This window comes from Sapajus apella, unplaced genomic scaffold (assembly GCF_009761245.1).
Source record: "Sapajus apella isolate SASKATOON/1434 unplaced genomic scaffold, GSC_monkey_1.0 scaffold89, whole genome shotgun sequence".
Taxonomy (NCBI): Eukaryota; Metazoa; Chordata; class Mammalia; order Primates; family Cebidae; genus Sapajus; species Sapajus apella.
Genome location: NW_022437029.1, coordinates 2,850,950 through 2,869,741, shown reverse-complemented (window position 1 = coordinate 2,869,741; position 18,792 = coordinate 2,850,950). Strand labels below are relative to the sequence as shown.

The 18,792-nt window shown below is 39.0% G+C and overlaps 1 protein-coding gene across 12 annotated transcripts in view; it reads left to right on the top strand.

Moving 5' to 3' along the window:
- REV1 (REV1 DNA directed polymerase) overlaps positions 1 to 18,792 on the top strand; it is an 84,352-nt gene that overhangs the window by 60,021 nt on the left and 5,539 nt on the right. For 7 of the 12 annotated variants that reach the window (XM_032255443.1, XM_032255444.1, XM_032255442.1 and 4 more), the window contains 8 exons: positions 770 to 877; positions 1,399 to 1,527; positions 3,996 to 4,150; positions 6,366 to 6,485; positions 12,387 to 12,607; positions 14,087 to 14,259; positions 16,852 to 16,954; positions 18,427 to 18,592. In XM_032255443.1, the coding sequence (XP_032111334.1) occupies positions 770 to 877; positions 1,399 to 1,527; positions 3,996 to 4,150; positions 6,366 to 6,485; positions 12,387 to 12,607; positions 14,087 to 14,259; positions 16,852 to 16,954; positions 18,427 to 18,592 (1,175 nt within the window). Of the gene's footprint in view, positions 1 to 769; positions 897 to 1,398; positions 1,528 to 3,995; positions 4,151 to 6,365; positions 6,486 to 12,386; positions 12,608 to 14,086; positions 14,260 to 16,851; positions 16,955 to 18,426; positions 18,593 to 18,792 lie in introns of all 12 variants that reach the window. The other 5 variants (XM_032255449.1, XM_032255448.1, XM_032255440.1 and 2 more) reach the window with 2 other exon arrangements.

Genomic DNA, 18,792 nt, shown 5'->3' with positions numbered 1-18,792 from the left:
CTTTTTTTCTGCTTTAATAGTTCCTGATAACTTTTTCTAAACTATTTTATGTTTCTATATATATGTCTAAACTGTTATGTATCTACTTCTGCGTTAGTGGACAAAGCCTGTTGATCATAGGTCATCCTTTTCTAGGTGAGTGCAGGGATCGTCCCCTTGGACATCATGGAGTTTGCTTTATTTACTCTCCCATAACCCAGTATCTCTCTAAGTCCCTGACACTAAGAATTGTTTTCTTTACAGCTCTGACAGCCATAACTTCCTTTACTGTCATTTTCCTTCCTCTTAAGCATTTCTTATCTACCAGGGACTTAGCACTGAGACCATTTATAATATTACTCTTTTCATAAACATAAAAAATGCATGTGATTTTTCTATCTACTGCTGAGTAACTTGGAGGACTCTTCCATCTTGGCTCTTATGGTCTGAATGTTGGAAGGGTGCCAGAGGCCTATGAGTAATTGGTGGCTGTGTATATGTTTCTTAAAACAGGGCATGTGTCCATGCTGTATAGATAGTTAGTAAATATTTATTGAACAGATATGTAGAGTAACCGTATTATATAATAATATGTAATTTAATGAAACATTGCTTTATTTTGCTTGTTTTTACTATAATGTTTTTCCTTGGTTCTTTACCAAGTGATAAAATAGAATTTTACTAATTATGTATAATTCTGTAGTTATAGTTTTGTGCTGAATGCTCCAAAAATCAAAGGTAATGCGGGGCATTGAGACACACAGATTTAAAATTTACCATTTTCAATTAGGTCCCTCAAAGTTCTGGAACCCTGGCTCCTGCCCAGAGTGATGTCCTACCATATACAATGCTGTTGGCATCTCAACCACTGTGGAGCCACTTCAGGAGCATGGAATTGGTCAATTGGGAATTGGGTGGTAATAGGATGAGTACATTTTGTCTGTTTGTCACATAGCACTGTTTTGTGTAATTCTTTTCGTTTATATTCTTTGTCTTTGGGGGATGAACCCTGGCCAAACTGTGCCATGTATTAGGGGAAGAAAACCTCTTTTTGACAGCATATTCCTGCTCTGTGGTGGTTGTGATATCACCAGCATATGGCATGCTGGCATCTCTGCAAAGGGGCCAGAGGTATGAATTTTAGCAGAAAGCTTCATATACAGACAAGAGCCAAACCTGGTCTTTTAATGACATATTTGGCACATCTTACATGTGTCATTTACGCTATTCAGACAGTTGTGACTTTCTTTGGGGGGAGATAAGCCTGTAAATTTTAATTCCTCTCTTTAACCCCTAATGAGAATGGAGTTAAATGGAAATTATAAATTAGTGGCATGGGGAGATATCAACATATTTGATAAATATTTGAGTTTAAAACTTCTTAGAATAACCTCCATTGTGTTTTTGTTCTCTCTCTAGGCAAGTTGGCATTAAGAACGGAATGTTTTTTGGGCATGCCAAACAACTATGTCCTAATCTTCAAGCTGTTCCATATGATTTTCATGCATATAAGGAAGTCGCACGAACAATGTATGAAACATTGGCAAGGTACAGTGTATCAAACTGTCATTTTGTGTCTGTGTTTTCCTTCTTGTAGCTAATAGTAAAGATAGTGCAAGTTTTCTTTAGGATTGTCAGGATCACTTTTGCTAGACTTTTATCTTTCAGGAACCGTCTCCTCGGCATCCCAGTTTTTGAGGCCTTCTTTCTTTGGGCAATTTCCAGGTAGTTCAGTCTCAAGGGATAGTTTTGTATTGCTAAAATTGTTCTTGTGCTACCCTTGGTTGATGTAGGATCTGATTGTTCACATACTACTTCTAGTGTGTGGTTCTAGTTTTCTTCCCGTGGAGCCAGATAGGTGAAGGATGGAATTTTTAACCTGGTTATTCTCTTATATTGCATTTTAATTATAGTTTTGTTCAAAATTAGAACTGATGGGTTGATAACAAGTGGAGACACTTTAAAACTTTATCTTCTTAAAATCATTAGATGTGCCGAAAGTTAGTTTTCATAAAAGGTGTTCTTTAGTAATAGTTCCAAAATGGTTGATGAGTTGGCTTGAGAAAAGGTGATTAATTTAAAAACTGCAGATATATTTAAGAATATTTAAAAGTGTGTACATAGTTAATACTAACCCAGAACTCAAATTTGTTAAAAGTATATTCCAGATTAGATATGCTGTAAACCAGGGGTCAGCATAGTTTCTCTGAAGGGAGCCAGATAAAGTTTCTGTCACCCAACAGAAATACTCAACTCTGCGTTGTAAATGGAAAGCAGAGCATGGTGCAGTTCCAGTAAAAATGCGTTTACTGGATGTTCGGCCTAGGTTTGTCAACTCCTGGGCAGTATTAATATTCCCAGAGATAGACTTCTTGCCACTGTCTTCACTGCTGCCTCTTCCTTTTTGTGTTAATTTGAACACCAGTATCTGCTAAGTACAGGTGACTGCTAGATGCCGCTAGTCTCAGAAAGGAGTATCTAATCCTTGCCTTGTGGGAGCTTGCTCTTTAGTAGGAGAGAGAGAAAATGTAAAAGAACTGATTGTTTCCTGGCATGAGTATGTAGAATTGAATGCTGAATGATAAGCCACTTACTGTTACAGCTATCCTATTAACACAAAGAGAACACACTAATTAACTTTGCAGTTAAAAGTTGGGTAACTAAATAAATAAATCTCAAATACAGGAATGTTAGTGTTACCAAGGGGAATGTCTTTTAAATCCTCTTTGAAAGGTGAAGCCAGTGGTAGCATCCAAACGAGGGGTAGGGATGGGTGACTGAGGTACGTACTATGGTGCTTCTGTGTCCTGGGCATTGAGGTTCTAGAGCAAACCATCAGCCTGTGCCTGAGGTTAGGAGGATGTGAGAGAGCTGTGACACATAATCCTACACAGTACACGGTCCGAGTAGAAGGCTGGAGACAGTTTCAGTGGCATGTTTCTATTCTTAGGGGAAAAATATCCACAGTGTTGTTCTTCTACCACCCTTGGGAAATCTCGTCTCAGCTTCTTATTCTCCCTGCCTCAGGGCAACTTTGACTCTGAAGCAAAATACCTCATACCAGGTATACCCTTCTGTTCTTAAAAATGTCATGCTTTAAGCCCAAACAAAACATATTTATTTCTTGAATATAGAGAGTTTATTTCTCAAGAGAGATACTAATCTGATTGTAATCTACCTACAGTAAGGTGTAGGTGAGAGATAAGGACCGCTCTCCTAGTATACATTTCCAGGTGGATTGTGAAAGACATAGTTTTGATCCTGAGGCCTCTTAGATTTCCTCCCATTTCTGGTCCAGTTCAATTTTGTGCTTTGTTAGTCCTTATATTTAATTACCGTGGGGGCCATATAGCAACTCTTGTCTTCCTTTTTCTTTTCTCTAATTAAAACAAGTTCTCTCTGTGGATAGATCCTATGAGATGATTTTGTAAAAAGTATTTCTACATGCACAGAGTGTAGATGTTATTCTCAGACAGGCAGTTGGGATGACTGGTCACTTTATCCTTCTGTATTCTAGGCGTGGTTCAGTGAATGGAATTTAACTGCGATATTTTTGTTTTAGGAGAGCAGCAATTACTCATTTGACTGATTCGCCTAATTTTTCTGTTCCTTAAAGGATTCTCATAAACGATTAGAATAAATGTTTTGACAGTTCAAATTTACCCACCAGTTTTCAACTCTTCAAAGGTTTATAGAAGTATTCTCAGTATAGAGAAACTGGAATAATAATGTATGCTGTATTTTTGTGTTAAAAATTTTTTTTGTTGTTATTTTACTCCTTATACATTTTCCTATCCAATATGTTGTATTTTGGTAGTCAATATGGAGAGAGAGAACACACGAATTAACTTTGCAGTTGAAAGTTGGGTGACTAAAATGGCACTTCAGCCAATTGATTTAAAATGCCTTGTGAGGAAGTAGAAAAAACATAGGATAAGAAGACTTTATTTTGCAACATTGGGTCTACCAGATGGTGGCTGTGGCTGTGATTCGTTGCCTTTGCTCTGTGTTGATAGCTACACTCATAACATTGAAGCTGTCAGTTGTGATGAAGCACTGGTAGACATTACCGAAATCCTTGCAGAGACCAAACTTACTCCTGATGAATTTGCAAATGCTGTTCGTATGGAAATCAAAGACCAGACGAAATGTGCTGCCTCTGTTGGAATTGGTTAGTATCTAGCTTATCTTATACTCAAAAGAGTTGCTTTGAGATTCTTGAATATCAGTTAATTTTAAGGAGTTTTTTGTTTTTATTAGCTTCCTCTCACTTGTAAAACAGTTTTTAGCATTGCTTGCAGTTTTGTGATAGACGAGATAAGTGTTGGAAATACAAGTAAATGGTTGATAATCTTTGCAGTAAATAAGTTGGAATATTTCTCATTTGTTCTTTAGAAATTGGAAATGTTTAATTCAGCATTTATAAACAATTTTTTCCCCCAAAAGTGAATGGAAGCTATATTGAAAGCTAAGTGGTGGTATGGGTTTAGAGTTACATATTAAGTCTCAGTCTTGTTACTCTACACTTCAGCGTCCTGGAATGTGGAGCTATTCCTGTCTTCACTCAGTTGTAGAAGTCACCCTGACTACAAATGCTCTCAGTAACTGTCCAGTTTCTCCTCCACCTCCATCCATGCTGTCTTTAAGCCTTGTACTTTGTCTCTGCAGCTGCTTCCAGCACTTAACCCTGCTTTTTTTGATTCTTCCAGCCATGTCCTCTGGAACTCTCTCTGTCATACTTAAGCTTCACCTCTTCCGTTCTTAACCTACTTACTACCTTCTGGCAAGATACCCCTTTTCTTGCCATTCTCTTAGTAGAGCCAGTTTGTCCCTGCCATACTCAGTATGCTACAGGCTTGGAAGGTAAAGTTAACTTAGTCTTAGCTTGCCGTTGTCACTTCCAACCATTATTCCTCCATCTTCATTCAAAAAACCCTTCTTTCTTTCTCCAAAGTTCTCTGTCTCTTTTGTACCCATGAAATTTACTGGTGACTGAGTGGTGATGCAGAGAGGCTAATGCCATTGAAAGAAGAATCGGTTACTTCCCCTTCCTGAGAGGAGGGGGCACACCGTGCTACACAGGGCTACTGGGGAAGCACCAGGATGGTTAGAAGATGGAAGCAGAAGGAGTGGCGGACAGAAAGCCTGGGCCCCAGAGCCTTTATTAGGGTTTTTTTCAAAAAGGCAAGGCAGGGCAGAGGAAACAGTTTAGGAATGGCTAGTTTAAGTAATTCTGGCAGGCTCTGGGCTACAGGGGTGGTTGCTAGTTGCCTGGTAGCTGGTCCTGGGACAGTTTAGGGCAGGAGGTGATTAGGTTGCATATGAGAAGTGTGCTTCCAAGTAAGTGGTTTACTGTTTTTAGGAATTAGCCAGCCCTGGAGGGCAGTCTCTTCCCCAGCCAGCAGGATTTTTAAGATGTCAAAACACTGCAAGATACAGAAAATAAAAAGTATGATTAATACATTCCCAGCATTCCTACAGTTACTGGCTAGCCTACTTTTTACCCCCTGATGTTGGCCCACAGATCTTAGTAATATTTCAGTTAGGAATTTGTTTTTAATTATACTTAATTTTCATTTATAAATGATCACATGAATCCATTCTTTTAAGTTCAAGCATATGTAATAACAAAGTCCCACTTTATATTTCCACTCCTCAGTTCCTTTCCCCTCCACTGAACTCACTACTTTTATCATTTTGGTATGACTTACCAGAACTTTCCCTCTTCATGAATCTCTGTATTAACCTTAGAAAAGTGTATAGTTTTTGTATAAGTCTTCAGTAAAACCAAGATATATCCTTGATGGAAGTCTTCCCTTTGTCTGGAGATTTTAGTATTCACAGAGAAGCCCATCTAGCAGCTGAACCCTGCAGATCCCTGCCCCTCCTCAGGGCTTGGTGGCCGTTTCCTTTGCCACTTCTGTGGCTGCTGCCCACACCCACACTTTGAACTTCACTGCCTGTCTCTGTGTTTTGAAGACTCTTCCGCCCTCAGTTCCCGCTGGTTCGTTGGGCTTTTTGGTTTCCCAGTCCAGTAGCACTCTTATTATTCTCATTTCCCTACCTGTTGTGGGTCCCGTGGTTGGGAACATGAGCTACTCTTTGATCATTGCCTTCAGTCCTTACCAACGCCCACTCTTGAGATCAGGATGCTTTCTCTATTCCTACATCCGGGTAGGTACTGAAATGGCACTTACGTTAGAGCAAAGAGAAACTTCTGTCCAGGTACCCTGTTGGTTATAATCTGAAATACTTAGCAAAATTCTACCAATTTTACACCTTATTTTTAGAAACTTGATAGATAACCTGTATGAAGGAAGAGATTTTTGTTGGGAAATTTAAAAAATAATTGTGAATATTTCTTGGATGACTTTTTTTTTTAATAGGTTCTAATATTCTCCTGGCTAGAATGGCAACTAGAAAAGCAAAACCAGATGGGCAGTACCACCTAAAACCAGAAGAAGTAGATGATTTTATCAGAGGTCAGCTAGTTACTAATCTACCAGGTAAATACAAATATTTTGACAATAGTTTTATTACAGGCATTTATAAGTACTTTTCATATCTATAATATAGAATTATGAGACTTTTTTTCCAAGACATGAATATTATAAAAATGTTTAAGTCCTTTTGAGTGCCATGAAAAACAATTTAAAATTCTGCATTGAATATCCCTCAAATGATTTGTCAGGACCTTAATGTTAAATTTTTTTTTTGCCTCTAATGGGTTTTACTTTGGGTATTTCTCAAGTAGCAAGACTCTAAACGTTTAAAGGGAAGATGATGAAACTGACTTTCAGTCCTTTAAATAAATGATCATTGAAATAGTTTACTCCTGAGCCAAAGATAAAGTTTTGAACATTGATTCTCCTATTTCATGCTGCAGGAGTAGAGATAGTTTTCTGAGTTTATTAAACAAGTACTTTTAAAAGTATAAATAGAATGTATGTGAGCTGTATTAGGAAAAAAGAAACCTAAAGTATTGTGTTTTCAGTTAATCCCACTCATTGAAGAAAACCTTCCATCTTTACCTTTCTCACCCAAGGGGCAGGTTGTTCAGTTATTTCATATTTTTTTGTAGTTAACCTATTTATTATAAAGTGCCTGTGTCAGCTTTGCAAAGCCTTCATGTTCATTTATAGTGAAAGTTTTAAAATTCATTTGTTAAAAATAGATTGAGTGGCATTTTAAAATGCCTGTTTTTAAGCCTAATAAAAGTATGTCTGAACTAACTTGGAAGTTTCTATTACAGGCCATAAATATTAAATGACAGGAATGCCATTTTATGGTAGGTTAGTTTTATTTATTTATTTTTTCTGAGACGGAGTCACACCCTGTCACCAGGCTGGAGTGCAATGGTGCGATCTTGGCTCACTGCAACCTCCATCTCCTGAGTTCAAGTGATTTCCCCTGCCTCAACCTCCTGAGTAGTTGGGACTACAGCTGCATGCCACCAAGCCTGGTTAATTTTTTGTATTTTAGTAGAGATGGGGTTTCGCCATGTTGGCCAGGATGATCTCGATCTCCTGACCTTGTGACCCACCCGCCTCGGCCTCCCAAAGTGCTGGTATTATAGGCGTGAGCCACCGCCCCCAGCCTGGTAGGTTAGTTTTAAAGGTTCCTGACCCCCTTAGTGTATAACTTAAAACAGTGTATTGGTGTCAGAAATGTGTAATATGACATTTTTGATGGTTGGTTTCACGATTAATTTGAGAATACTTAACCTTATAAAATCAAAATAGCAAATTACCTTAGTAGACATCACAGTTGAAACAGTTTTAATAAGAAATCTTACTGCAGTTTTATGTAAGAAGGAACTGGTATATTTAAAGCTGCATGTGAAATCTGAGTTTTAAGTTTATTATGCTAGCCATCTCTATTAGTTTTCTAGGGGTGCCATAACAAAGTACCACAGACTGGGGGGCATAAATAACAGAAATGTGTTCTCACAGTTCTGGAGGCTGGAAGTTCAAGACCAAGATGTCAGCAGGGTTGGCTCCTTCTGAGGCCTCTCCTTGGCTTGTAGGTGACCCTTTTCTCCCTGTGTCTTCACATGGCCTTCCCCATATGCATGTCTCTGTCCTGATGTCTTCTTTTAAGGATACCAGTCATTCTGGATTAGGGTCATCCATATGACCTCGTTTTATCTTAATTACCTCTTTAAAGATTTTGTGTCCAAATACAGTCACACCGTGGCCAGGCATGGTGGCTCATGCCTGTAATCCTAGCAATTTAAGAGGCCAAGTCAGGTGGATCACTTGAGGCCAGGAGCTTGAGACCAGCTTGGCCAACATGATGAAACACTGTGTCTACTAAAAATACAAAAAAATTAGCCGGGGGTGGTGGCACATGCCTGTAGTCCCAGCTACTCAGGAGGCTGAGGCACAGGAATCACTTGAGCCCAAGAGGCAGAGGAGGTTGCAGTGAGCCAAGATCACACCTTTGCACTCCAGCCTGGGCAACATAATGAGAGTGAGACTGTGCTGGGAAAAAGAACAAACCAAAGAAAAAAACCAACCAAATACAGTCGTCACACTGTGAAGTACTGGGTTAGGACTTAAGCATATAATCTTGGAAAGACATAGTTTAGTTCAAAACACTATCTTTAAATGGAATCCTTTTTGTAGTTTGTGTGTGTGTGTGTGTGTGTGTGTGTGTGTGTGTGTGTGCGCGCGCGCGCGCGCGCGCGCATTTAATAGAAATAGAGAAGTTTTAGCTCCTTGACCTAGTAATCCTACCATTCACATTCATTTGCTCCCTGACTGGAAAGACTTTATTTCTTGAAGGGCAAGTGTGAAGTTACATATCCTGGCCAAGCTGAGGCACAGCCTTGAATTTCCTAAGCAATATTTAAAAGATAGGGCAGCAGAGTTGGCTTTCGCTTCTTCAGAGCCAGATTCTGTATCATTCACAGTAGTTCATGTGGTTTTCATAAAATCCCCAAGTTCTTAATCTGTTACAGAACATTTCAGGTATGTAAAATATCTACTTTCTCCATTGTTATTCCCATCTTGAAGTGTGCACAGATTATAATCTGGTCCTTTAAAAGGGGTTTTATATACGAGAGGGAACCATCTGTGGTGGAGGGCTTTATATACAGTGAAAGTCCTGAGAATTATTTTTGTAAAGAAAGCTGTTTATCTTTGTTAAAGACTAGTAATTTCTCAAAGATATTTGGTGATAAATGTACAGTACCTACTTACATCTTGTGGAACATGCTTTTTGGAAACTTGCTTCTTTAACCAATAACCAGGAGAATTTCAGTGATAACTTGCCCCATCTCCAACCTCTTTAGCCCCTTGTACCCATAAATGTTTATTGACGACATATGTGCTGTGCACAGTAATAATTAGAATAGCTACATAAGAAGAAAAAACACAATAGTAAGTTTTTGCTTTACTCCACAGAATAATAATTATGTATTACACTAACAAATAAGTTACTTAATATGATCTGGTTACCTAATGAAAGAAAGGATTGACCCCAACAACTGTTACAGTATAAAGAACGATTTCTACTTTTTCTTTGGATCTTTGCAGGGCTTTTCACCCATGCATGTGCTCTTCAGTGAAGGGCCCTATGCACCTCATTCAGCCTTTGCTGGGTTTGTGCATCCAGCATATGGATTCCTTGTCTGTCCCGTTTTCAGAGAACCACCGTGAGCACATAGGTGTTCGTGAAATCTGCACTAATACAGGAGCCACGTAGCCAAGTGAAGCTAGTACAGTTTAGAGTTAAATAAAACTACCAGTTCAGTTCCTCACTTGACCTGGCTACATTTCAGGTGCTCAGTGTAGAAAGTTCAGTTGAACAGCACTCCTGTAGATGGTGAAAACTTTATTCTTTGAAGTTTACTCCTCTGTGTCTGTATTGGATAGCCAAGTTCTGGATGCCAAGGAGGGGACGTTATTGGCCACTTTTAACCTAGGGTAATAGTTCCCCTTCAGGGACAGATGCCAAATCTTTGTTGCAGTTGCTTGACCAGGAGCTTCCTTAACTCTCTCATCTCTTCTTTGAGATTTAGTTCTAAAGGAGCATATTTTTCTTCACCTTTTTTTTAATAGGTGGCTGCACTGTTTGGGCCTGGAGCCCCCTTTGCTTTTTCCATAGAATTTCCATCTTTACCTGATAAATACCTGCTTAATTGAGGCATTTAGTTAAAACTAGCAACCGTCTTCAAGGTTTTGGTCCTATCTCCAAGCTTAGTTTTCCCACCCCAACTCAAAAGTAATAGGAGTTGGAGGTAGACCACACCCCCTGCTCCCTACCCCACCTCCAGTTCAGGTCATTTCATTCCATCAGATGAGCTTGCATAGAGAAGAGTTGTGCTTCTTTCCTAGAGGGACATTCCACTTAGATTAGATTGATTATGTTTAACTTGGTGATGTTTAATATAGCCTTTCCTTTACACCTGTAGTGCATAATAATTTTGTTCTAATATACTAAAGATACTCTAAACTATGGGTTTCTCCCCACGCCCATCAACGCCAACACATGCACACACTAACACAATCCAGAATGATTGTCTCTTGCTAATCTTGCAAGTTCCTGAGAACAGATTGGCTCCCCAGAACTGTAAGGGAAAGATCATGGTCAGATTATGGGAGTGGGAATTGAGGCAACAATGGGGGAGAAAAAAGAGAAAGAAAGTCTTCCCTGATGCTAAGAAGTCTTATGACAAAACAGATATACAAAAAGGGAGGCAGAAAGCCTTTCCTAAAAGCAAATAGCTGTGCAAAGTGTCTGTCTACCTTTGACCAACCAAGTACGTGATTTGTCTGTTCCCTTGTGTTTCTCCTCCCCATTTTGGAAAACACTTAGGTTTCACTTAAAATTTTACCTTTTGGTGAAGGGTACTTCTCTGGAAGATTGTGATTGTTTGTTAACTCAGGGTCTTTGGTATTTACTTGGCCTTTGTTCTGGCTTGGATTTAAAAATGGCACAAATGTGAACCAGCACCTTTAACACCTTTTCATCTCACTTCCATTAAGGAATAAAATATCTGGTTTAAACTTGTCTGACACACATTGATGACTTCGTAACCTTGTGTTATATATCAGTTCCATAGATTTTCCTGGCAGAACTTGGACTAGATAGTTGTTCTGTGCTACTGAAGACCACTGAGAAGGATAGGAGTTAGAAATAACAATAATAACAATGAACAGAAGTTAGCAGACTTCACTCTGAGCTCTCTTTTTTAAAGACAGGGTCTCGTTCTGTCACCCCAGCTGGAATGGAATGGCAGGTTCATAGCTCACTGCAGCCTCGAACTCTTGGGCTCAAGGGATCCTTCTGACTCAGCCTGCCACGTAGCTGGGACTACGGGAGTGCACCACCACACCCGGCTAATTCTTTTTTCTTTTTCGTAGAGACAGGTCTCCCTTAGTTGCCCAGGCTGTCTTCAGACTCAGACTGCTGGCCTATAGCAGTCATCCTGCCTTGGCCTCCCAAAGTATTGGGATTACAGGTGTGACCAATGCACCCAGCCTGAGTTCTCTTTTGATAATTTCTTACGGAAGACCAGAAACACAACACTGTCTTTTCCTCATTGATGGAAAATTTTTACTTGATGGTGTGGAACCATTTAAATGAGATTATAGTTTCCTTAGGTTACTTACTCCAAACCTCTTTCCCAGATTTGTATACCTTTTTAAAGCATTTAGGGCAAGTTGAAGAAAACCAAGACTCCAACTTAGAGCAACATAGTTTATCAGTATCCTTCGGGTGGGGCTCAAACCTTACAGCTTGCAGAACAGGACACAGGGACTGCTACCTGCTGGCCCAGCTGTAGGAGGGCTAATATCTCTTCAGAGAGAACCACCAGTTGGTTTGCTTAGGATCCTTCATCCTCAGGTCAGTGGTACTACTTTTGTTCAGTATGATAGCATGTAGCATTTTTGCATTTGGGCCCATTTTTTGAATTCTTGTTCTGTTATTCACTGAAAAAATGCAGCTGAAACCATTGTGAAATTTGATGATGACTGAAATCATGATAGAGTCCCTTACATTCTGTGAGTCAGCTAGTATATTTGTAAGTCACACTATAGACTTGTTTAAATGATGGTTGATTTCTTAGTTGATTTTGTAAATAAGATACATATTTTGATATTATTCACTAATAAGGAAAGTGACATTTTTGATAACTTGAGTTACACATATTTTAAAAGTTTCTGGTTCATCTCTGTGTGGAGTCCAAATTGAGAAGTAGATTCTAGAAATACTCCCATTAGCATGATTTTGCACCAAAAAATTGTTCAGCCTATGGATGCTTCCGTCATGTCACCTAAAGACTTTAAAAATTATTTTAAATTAGTTGTTTTGTACATAAATGGTGGGTATTTTGTATTAATACAGTTGTTACTAGTAGCTTATTCTGCATAAAGAACTACATATATTCCCTTTCCTAGGAGTTGGACGTTCAATGGAATCTAAGTTGGCATCTTTGGGAATTAAAACGTGTGGAGACTTGCAGTATATGACCATGGCAAAACTCCAGAAAGAATTTGGTCCCAAAACAGGTCAGATGCTTTATAGATTCTGCCGTGGCTTGGATGATAGACCAGTTCGAACTGAGAAGGAGAGAAAATCTGTTTCAGCTGAGATCAACTATGGAATCAGGTTTACCCAGGTACTGATCATTGAACAGATTTTACCATCTGTTGTTCTTTATATTTTTACATAGTCCTACCTCTCTAATGAAACCATAAGACTCTTGATGCTTGAAATTAAGTCTTAAAACTGTTGTATTCCCAGAGCCTCAAGAAGGTCTTTTAAGGCAATGTGTGAAAAGGTATAGCCTAAGATAGGACTGAGACTGAGGAAACCTAGCTTTTGGGGAGATATACTAAAAGATTATGCTTTGGGGGCTAGTTCTTAGAGAACTTGAAATTATAATTATTTTCATTTACAGTGAAAAAAAATGAGAAAAATATTTTTAATGTTGAAATGCTTTTTAAGCTGTAGTTAAAATTAAGTTTTAGTGAACCCCTCCTTTTGCATGCCTTTGGAAAGCTACAGCACAGATGGCTGAGTAGTTTCCATTTTCCTTCAGATTATGGATTTGGATATGTCTTCAATTTGTATGTACAAATGACACCATATCATAAGGATTTGAAATGTGATGAGTTAATTACACTCTGGTGCCTACACTGTGGACCTCAGGAGTTTGTTTCCTTAGGCATGGAGATAGAGGATGGTTGGGCTAGCGCAGTTTTGGAACACATATTTTATTAGCATAACTTATTAACATAATTACAAAATAATTTCATAAGTCATTGATGGCATAGAAAATAAAGGAAAAATATCTTTTAAAGTACTCATTAATTTTACTTTGTTAAGAAGGTGGGTATTTTTATTTAATAGTTGAGGGTATTCCAAACTTTTTTTTTTTTTTTTTTTTAAGATGGAGTCTCCCTCTGTCGGTCGCCCAGTCTGGAGTGCAGTGGCACAATCTCAGCTCACTGCAACCTCTGTCTGCTGGGTTCAAGCAATTCTTCTACCTCAGCCTCCCGAGTAGCTGGGAGTACAGGTGCCTACCACCCACCCAGCTAGTTTCTGCATTTTTAGTAGAGACAGGGTTTCATCACATTGGCCAGGCTGGTCTCAAACTCCAAATCTCGGGCAATTCGCCTGCCTTGGCCTCTCAAAGTGCTGGGATTACAGGCTTGAGCCACCATGCCTAGTCACTTTTTTTTTTTTTTTTTTTGAGACGGAGTTTCACTCTGTCACCAGGCTGGGGAGTACAGTGGCAGTGTCTTGGCTCATTGCAACCTCCACCTCCTGGATTCAAGTGATTCTCCTGCCTCAGCCTCCCGAGTAGCTGGGACTACAGGTGTGCCCCACCACATCCAGGTAATTTTTATATTTCCGTAGAGATGGGGTTTCACCATGTTGGTCAGGATGGTCTTTATCTCCTGACCGCCTTGGCCTCCCAAAGTGCTGGGATTACAGGCGTGAGCCACTGTGGCCGGCCCACATTTCTTTTTAATAGATGCTGAGCATGATAGTGAGTGACCAACATGTTTAATATTCAAAGTTAAAATACTTAACAATTATTAGGTACACAGGAAAGTGGAATGGAAGTTTCTTCATGTTTGTCTTTCCATAGCCAAAAGAGGCAGAAGCTTTTCTTCTGAGTCTTTCAGAAGAAATTCAAAGAAGACTAGAAGCCACTGGCATGAAGGGTAAACGTCTAACTCTCAAAATCATGGTACGAAAGCCTGGGGCTCCTGTAGAAACTGCAAAATTTGGAGGCCATGGAATTTGTGATAATGTTGCCAGGTAAGCTCATCACAAAAATGATAATTGGTAATTATATTTCAGTACAGGTTGTTCTAAGTAATAGAAAATGAAGAAAACCAAGGAGGAGTTTGAATAAAGAGCTGTAAACCCATGTTACCTGGCATTCTGTAGAAGCAGGCATCAGTCCAAGGCATTCAACTTAGGTTAACACACTTGGTTTCAGCCAGGCCTACACACGTGGAGGTTGGTTTGACAGCATTCCTGACCTTGGCAGCCCTTGCTTGGGGTCTTCAGGCTGTTAACTTTCCTGCATTGACAGAAAGGGCAAGGCCACAGACCAAAGGGACTGCTATAGTTTTTGGACTTGGTAAAACTTTATTCCTTAGGGAAATTTCAGTGTGTTTCTTAAAAGCAATGATACGGGCCAGGTACGGTGGTTCATGCCTGTAATCCCAGCACTTTGGGAGGCCAAGGCAGGTTGACCACTTGAAGCCAGCAGTTTAAGATCAGCCTGGCCAACATGGCGAAACCCCATCTCCAGTAAAGATACAGAAATTAGACGGGCGTGGTGGCGCTTGCCTGTAGTCCCAGGTACTCGGGAGCCTGAGGTAGGAGATTCAATTGAACCCGGGAGGCAGAGGTTGCAGTGAGCCGAGATCACGCCAGTTCACTTCAGGTTGGGTGACAGAGCAAGATTCTGTCTCAAAATAACAATAATGATACACAAAGACAGACTATAGTAGCTATAAAAATGAAGGTGAAGGAGAGCAACTTCATTTACATAGGTGCGTAAATTTAATTGGTGAAAAGATGAATGAATCACTGTAGTGTCTAAAAACCGGTAAAAGCACTTAAAAGCCCTATTTTTTTATTTTATTTTTTTTTTTTTTTTGAGATGGAGTCAGGCTCTGTCCGCCAAGGCCGGAGGGCAGTGGCGTGATCTCAGCTCACTGCAAACCTCTGTCTCCTGGATTCAAGCGATCCTCCTGTCTCAGCCTCCCAGGTAGCTGGGGCTACAGGTGTATGCTGGCACACCCAGCTAATTTTTGTATTTTCAGTAGAGATGGGGTTTCATTATGTTGGCAAGGCTGGTCTTGAATTCCTGACTTCAAATGATCCATCCACCTCAGCCTCCCGTAGTGTTGGAATTATAGGCGTGAGCCACAGTGGCCTCTGAAACCTTGATTTTTTATGTCAGGGCCAGCCACTTAATATTAAACTTCATGTAAGATTTGTGACCACTATGAAGATACTTGGTTTTACATGTCATTTTACCTGTCAAACCAAAACCGTGTTTTATCTATTAAACCAAAATTTTGAGACTTTTGACACTGAAAGCTACTTATAAGGGACTATAAAGTATAGTTTTGTTGAAGTTTAACTCATGCCAACCATACACAGTACATTCATGTATATGATGGTATTGCTAGATTATGAGGTGACTGCTCTTAAACAGAGAAACTCCCAAGTTCACCGTTAATGCATTTGTTCACCATGAAAGCAGGAATTATAAATTACGATTAAACAACATAATTTATAAAATACATTTTTTTATCAGTTGATTATCTTGAATTATTATATTTACCTACCTAAGTGTTACATATATATCTCAAATAGTAAATAGTATTGTCAGGTATTTATTTACTTTAAAAATTTATTTTTGTAGAAACAGGATCTCGTTCTGTTGCCCAGGCTGGTCTTGAACAGTCCTTTTGCCTTAGCCTCCCAATGTTTTGGGATTACAGGTGTGAGCCACTGTGCCCAGCGTTTAGGGGCCATTTCTATAAGTTGATTAAGTAATACGATTATCTTTTTAAATAGTTTCTGAGGGAAAGTCAGATTAAATTTATATTTTTTTCTGGGAATATTTCCTGTTTAAAGGTGTAGAACTTTATTTGTTCATTATACATGGAAAGGACCATCCAAAACATAAAATAACTTTCCTTTGGAAAGAGAACTGATAGTAATTTATTAATCTGTTACTGTGTTAGGAATTCTATTTGCCATGAGACACTCTGCTCATGCCAGAGAACCTCAAAAGGCTTTGATGAAATGGTGGGTGAGGTCAGCACATCTTTGGGACCTAATAATGCTGATGAATCATTTGGTCCTCCTTCAAGAGCTCTTAAAGAGCTAAGAATTGTATATTGGCTTTGCTCTATAAACACAGTGAAAGGAGAGTCAAGAACCAAAATACAGAGAATTTGAATATTTGCTGTACCTCAGCATATATTATTTGTGCATAATCTTAGAACCTAAAACTTCTCTTGGAATCAAGAACATTGTGTTTACCATTCATTTGTACTTTGGTTGGAGAACGTTATTTATTTATGTATGTGTTAACTAAAATTTATCTTTTTCTAAATTTCTCAACTTCATTTTCAGTTGACCCACGTGTCAATTATTGTTACCTTAAAGTTCCAGTGTTGCATAATTTTTCTTTTCCCCCTTTGTTGCCAATGTAACTAGTATTTTTGGCTTCCTTGAATGGAGATTATAGCATTCACTTTTATAACCTTCTTTGTAACTGTTTACAACTTTTCTATAACTCTTTAAACAGTTCCATACTACTGAAGCACTAGTGAATACATATGGAATGAAGCGTTTGTTTCTTAATTCTAACACTTACAGGACTGTAACTCTTGACCAGGCAACAGATAATGGAAAAATAATTGGAACGGCGATGCTAAACATGTTTCATACAATGAAATTAAATATATCGGATATGAGAGGGGTAAGAGTATTATAAAATTGTAAATTCTGACTTTCTGTAATGTTTCTCTTATTTGAGGCTTGCTCTCAGAAGGCCTATTGCTGGGGTGTAGGGACTTCATATGTAGATCTTTAGCTGCTTTGTGATACAAGAAAAAGAAACAAAAATTCTTGACTTTCTCTGATTTGATCTCTTTCATTTTCAGATAATTTTCTTAGATTCTTATTGTACTTTCCAAGTTACCCCTAATTAACCAGGGGCTAATATACATGTTCCCCCGTTCTTGTTTTCTAGAAGTGGATATAACTACTAGGAGTATGAATACATAAATTTTGTACCTTTAAGGTCCTTTTTAATCAGACACATACTCTGCTGTATGAAGACCTAGAAGGAAGTGAAACCACAGGCACATCAAGATGCCTTTGAAACAGGCAAAAGGCATCAAAATGTCAAAGCCGTAGATTTTTGGTTTTTTTTTTTTTGAGATGGAGTGTTTGCTCTGTTGCCCAGGCTGGAGTGCAATGACGCGATCTCAGCTCACTGCAATTTCTGCCTCCTGGGTTTAAGCAGTTCTCCTACCTCAGGTTGCCAAGTAGCTGGGATTATAGGTGCCCACCACCACGCCCAGCTAATTTTTAAATTTTTAGTAGAGACAGGGTTTCACCATGTTGGCCAGGCTGGTCTCGAACTCCCTGACCTCAGGCGATCCACCTGCCTCAGCCTCCCAAAATGCTGGGATTACAGGTGAGAGCCACTGTAACTGGCTCTCATCTCTACTGAAAATACAAAAATTAGCTAGGTGTGGTAATGCATGCCTATAGTCCCAGCTACTCGGGAGGCTGAGGCATAAGAATCACTTGAACCCGAGAGGCAGAGCTTGCATGAGTCCTCCAGCCTAGGTGACACAGTGAGGCTATCTCAAAATAAAAAATCTTTAGAGCTTTAGTTTTATGTGTGCATGTGTAAGTAAGGGTTGTTTTGGCTTGATGTGGGCTTTGTTGAAGTATTAGCCACTAAGCCAGCCATAAGTGAAATTTCTCCCTGAAATGCTGTTACAGTGGCACTTTATGGAGGGATCTGCAGTGTATGTACTGTTCTTCACTCCCACCAATATTTTTTGAAAAGTATTTCATTTTAAAAAGATAAAAATCGTGAAGTTTCCAAGTAGACTGTCCTCAAAATTTTTTTTATTCTAATTTAAAACCTCAGTTGACTAGAACATCAGTGGAATACAGTATTCCACTTGTTTGGATTTTCTGATTTTAAAGACCTTTTGGTGTATTTTGGGAGAATTGGATACTTTCAAGATTGAGATGAAAATCTAGAAATTGTTTTTGTAGTAAGTCATATATAAGACTGAATACTTTGATTTACCTTTATTCTATAAACAGGCTCTAGGAGATAGTGAAAAGGATTTGCTGAGGATTTTGCTTAGTTGAATTCATATTTTCACTTTAGTTTTCCTAGAAGGACTTCTTTTTTCTGGGTTCTAGGTTGGGATTCATGTTAATCAGTTGGTTCCAGCTGATCCAAACACTTCCACATGTCCCAGTCGCCCATCGATTCAGTCAAGCCACTTTCCTCGTGGGTCACACTCTGTCCGTGATATCTTCCAAGTTCAGAAAGCTAAGAAATCCACAGAAGAGGAGCACAAAGAAGGTTGGTGGTCATCAGCGTCGTTCTTGTTTAAGCGCTGCTTATGTCCTTGGAAAGATGGCAGTTGGTTTTAAAATTGACACAGCATTATGTGATTTAAAAAATATTTATATTCTTCATTATGATGAATCAATAATAAAGTTATTTTATTTGCAATAGACAGAGGAAATCAGGGATTAAAGGCCCTGCCCAATGATCTGAAG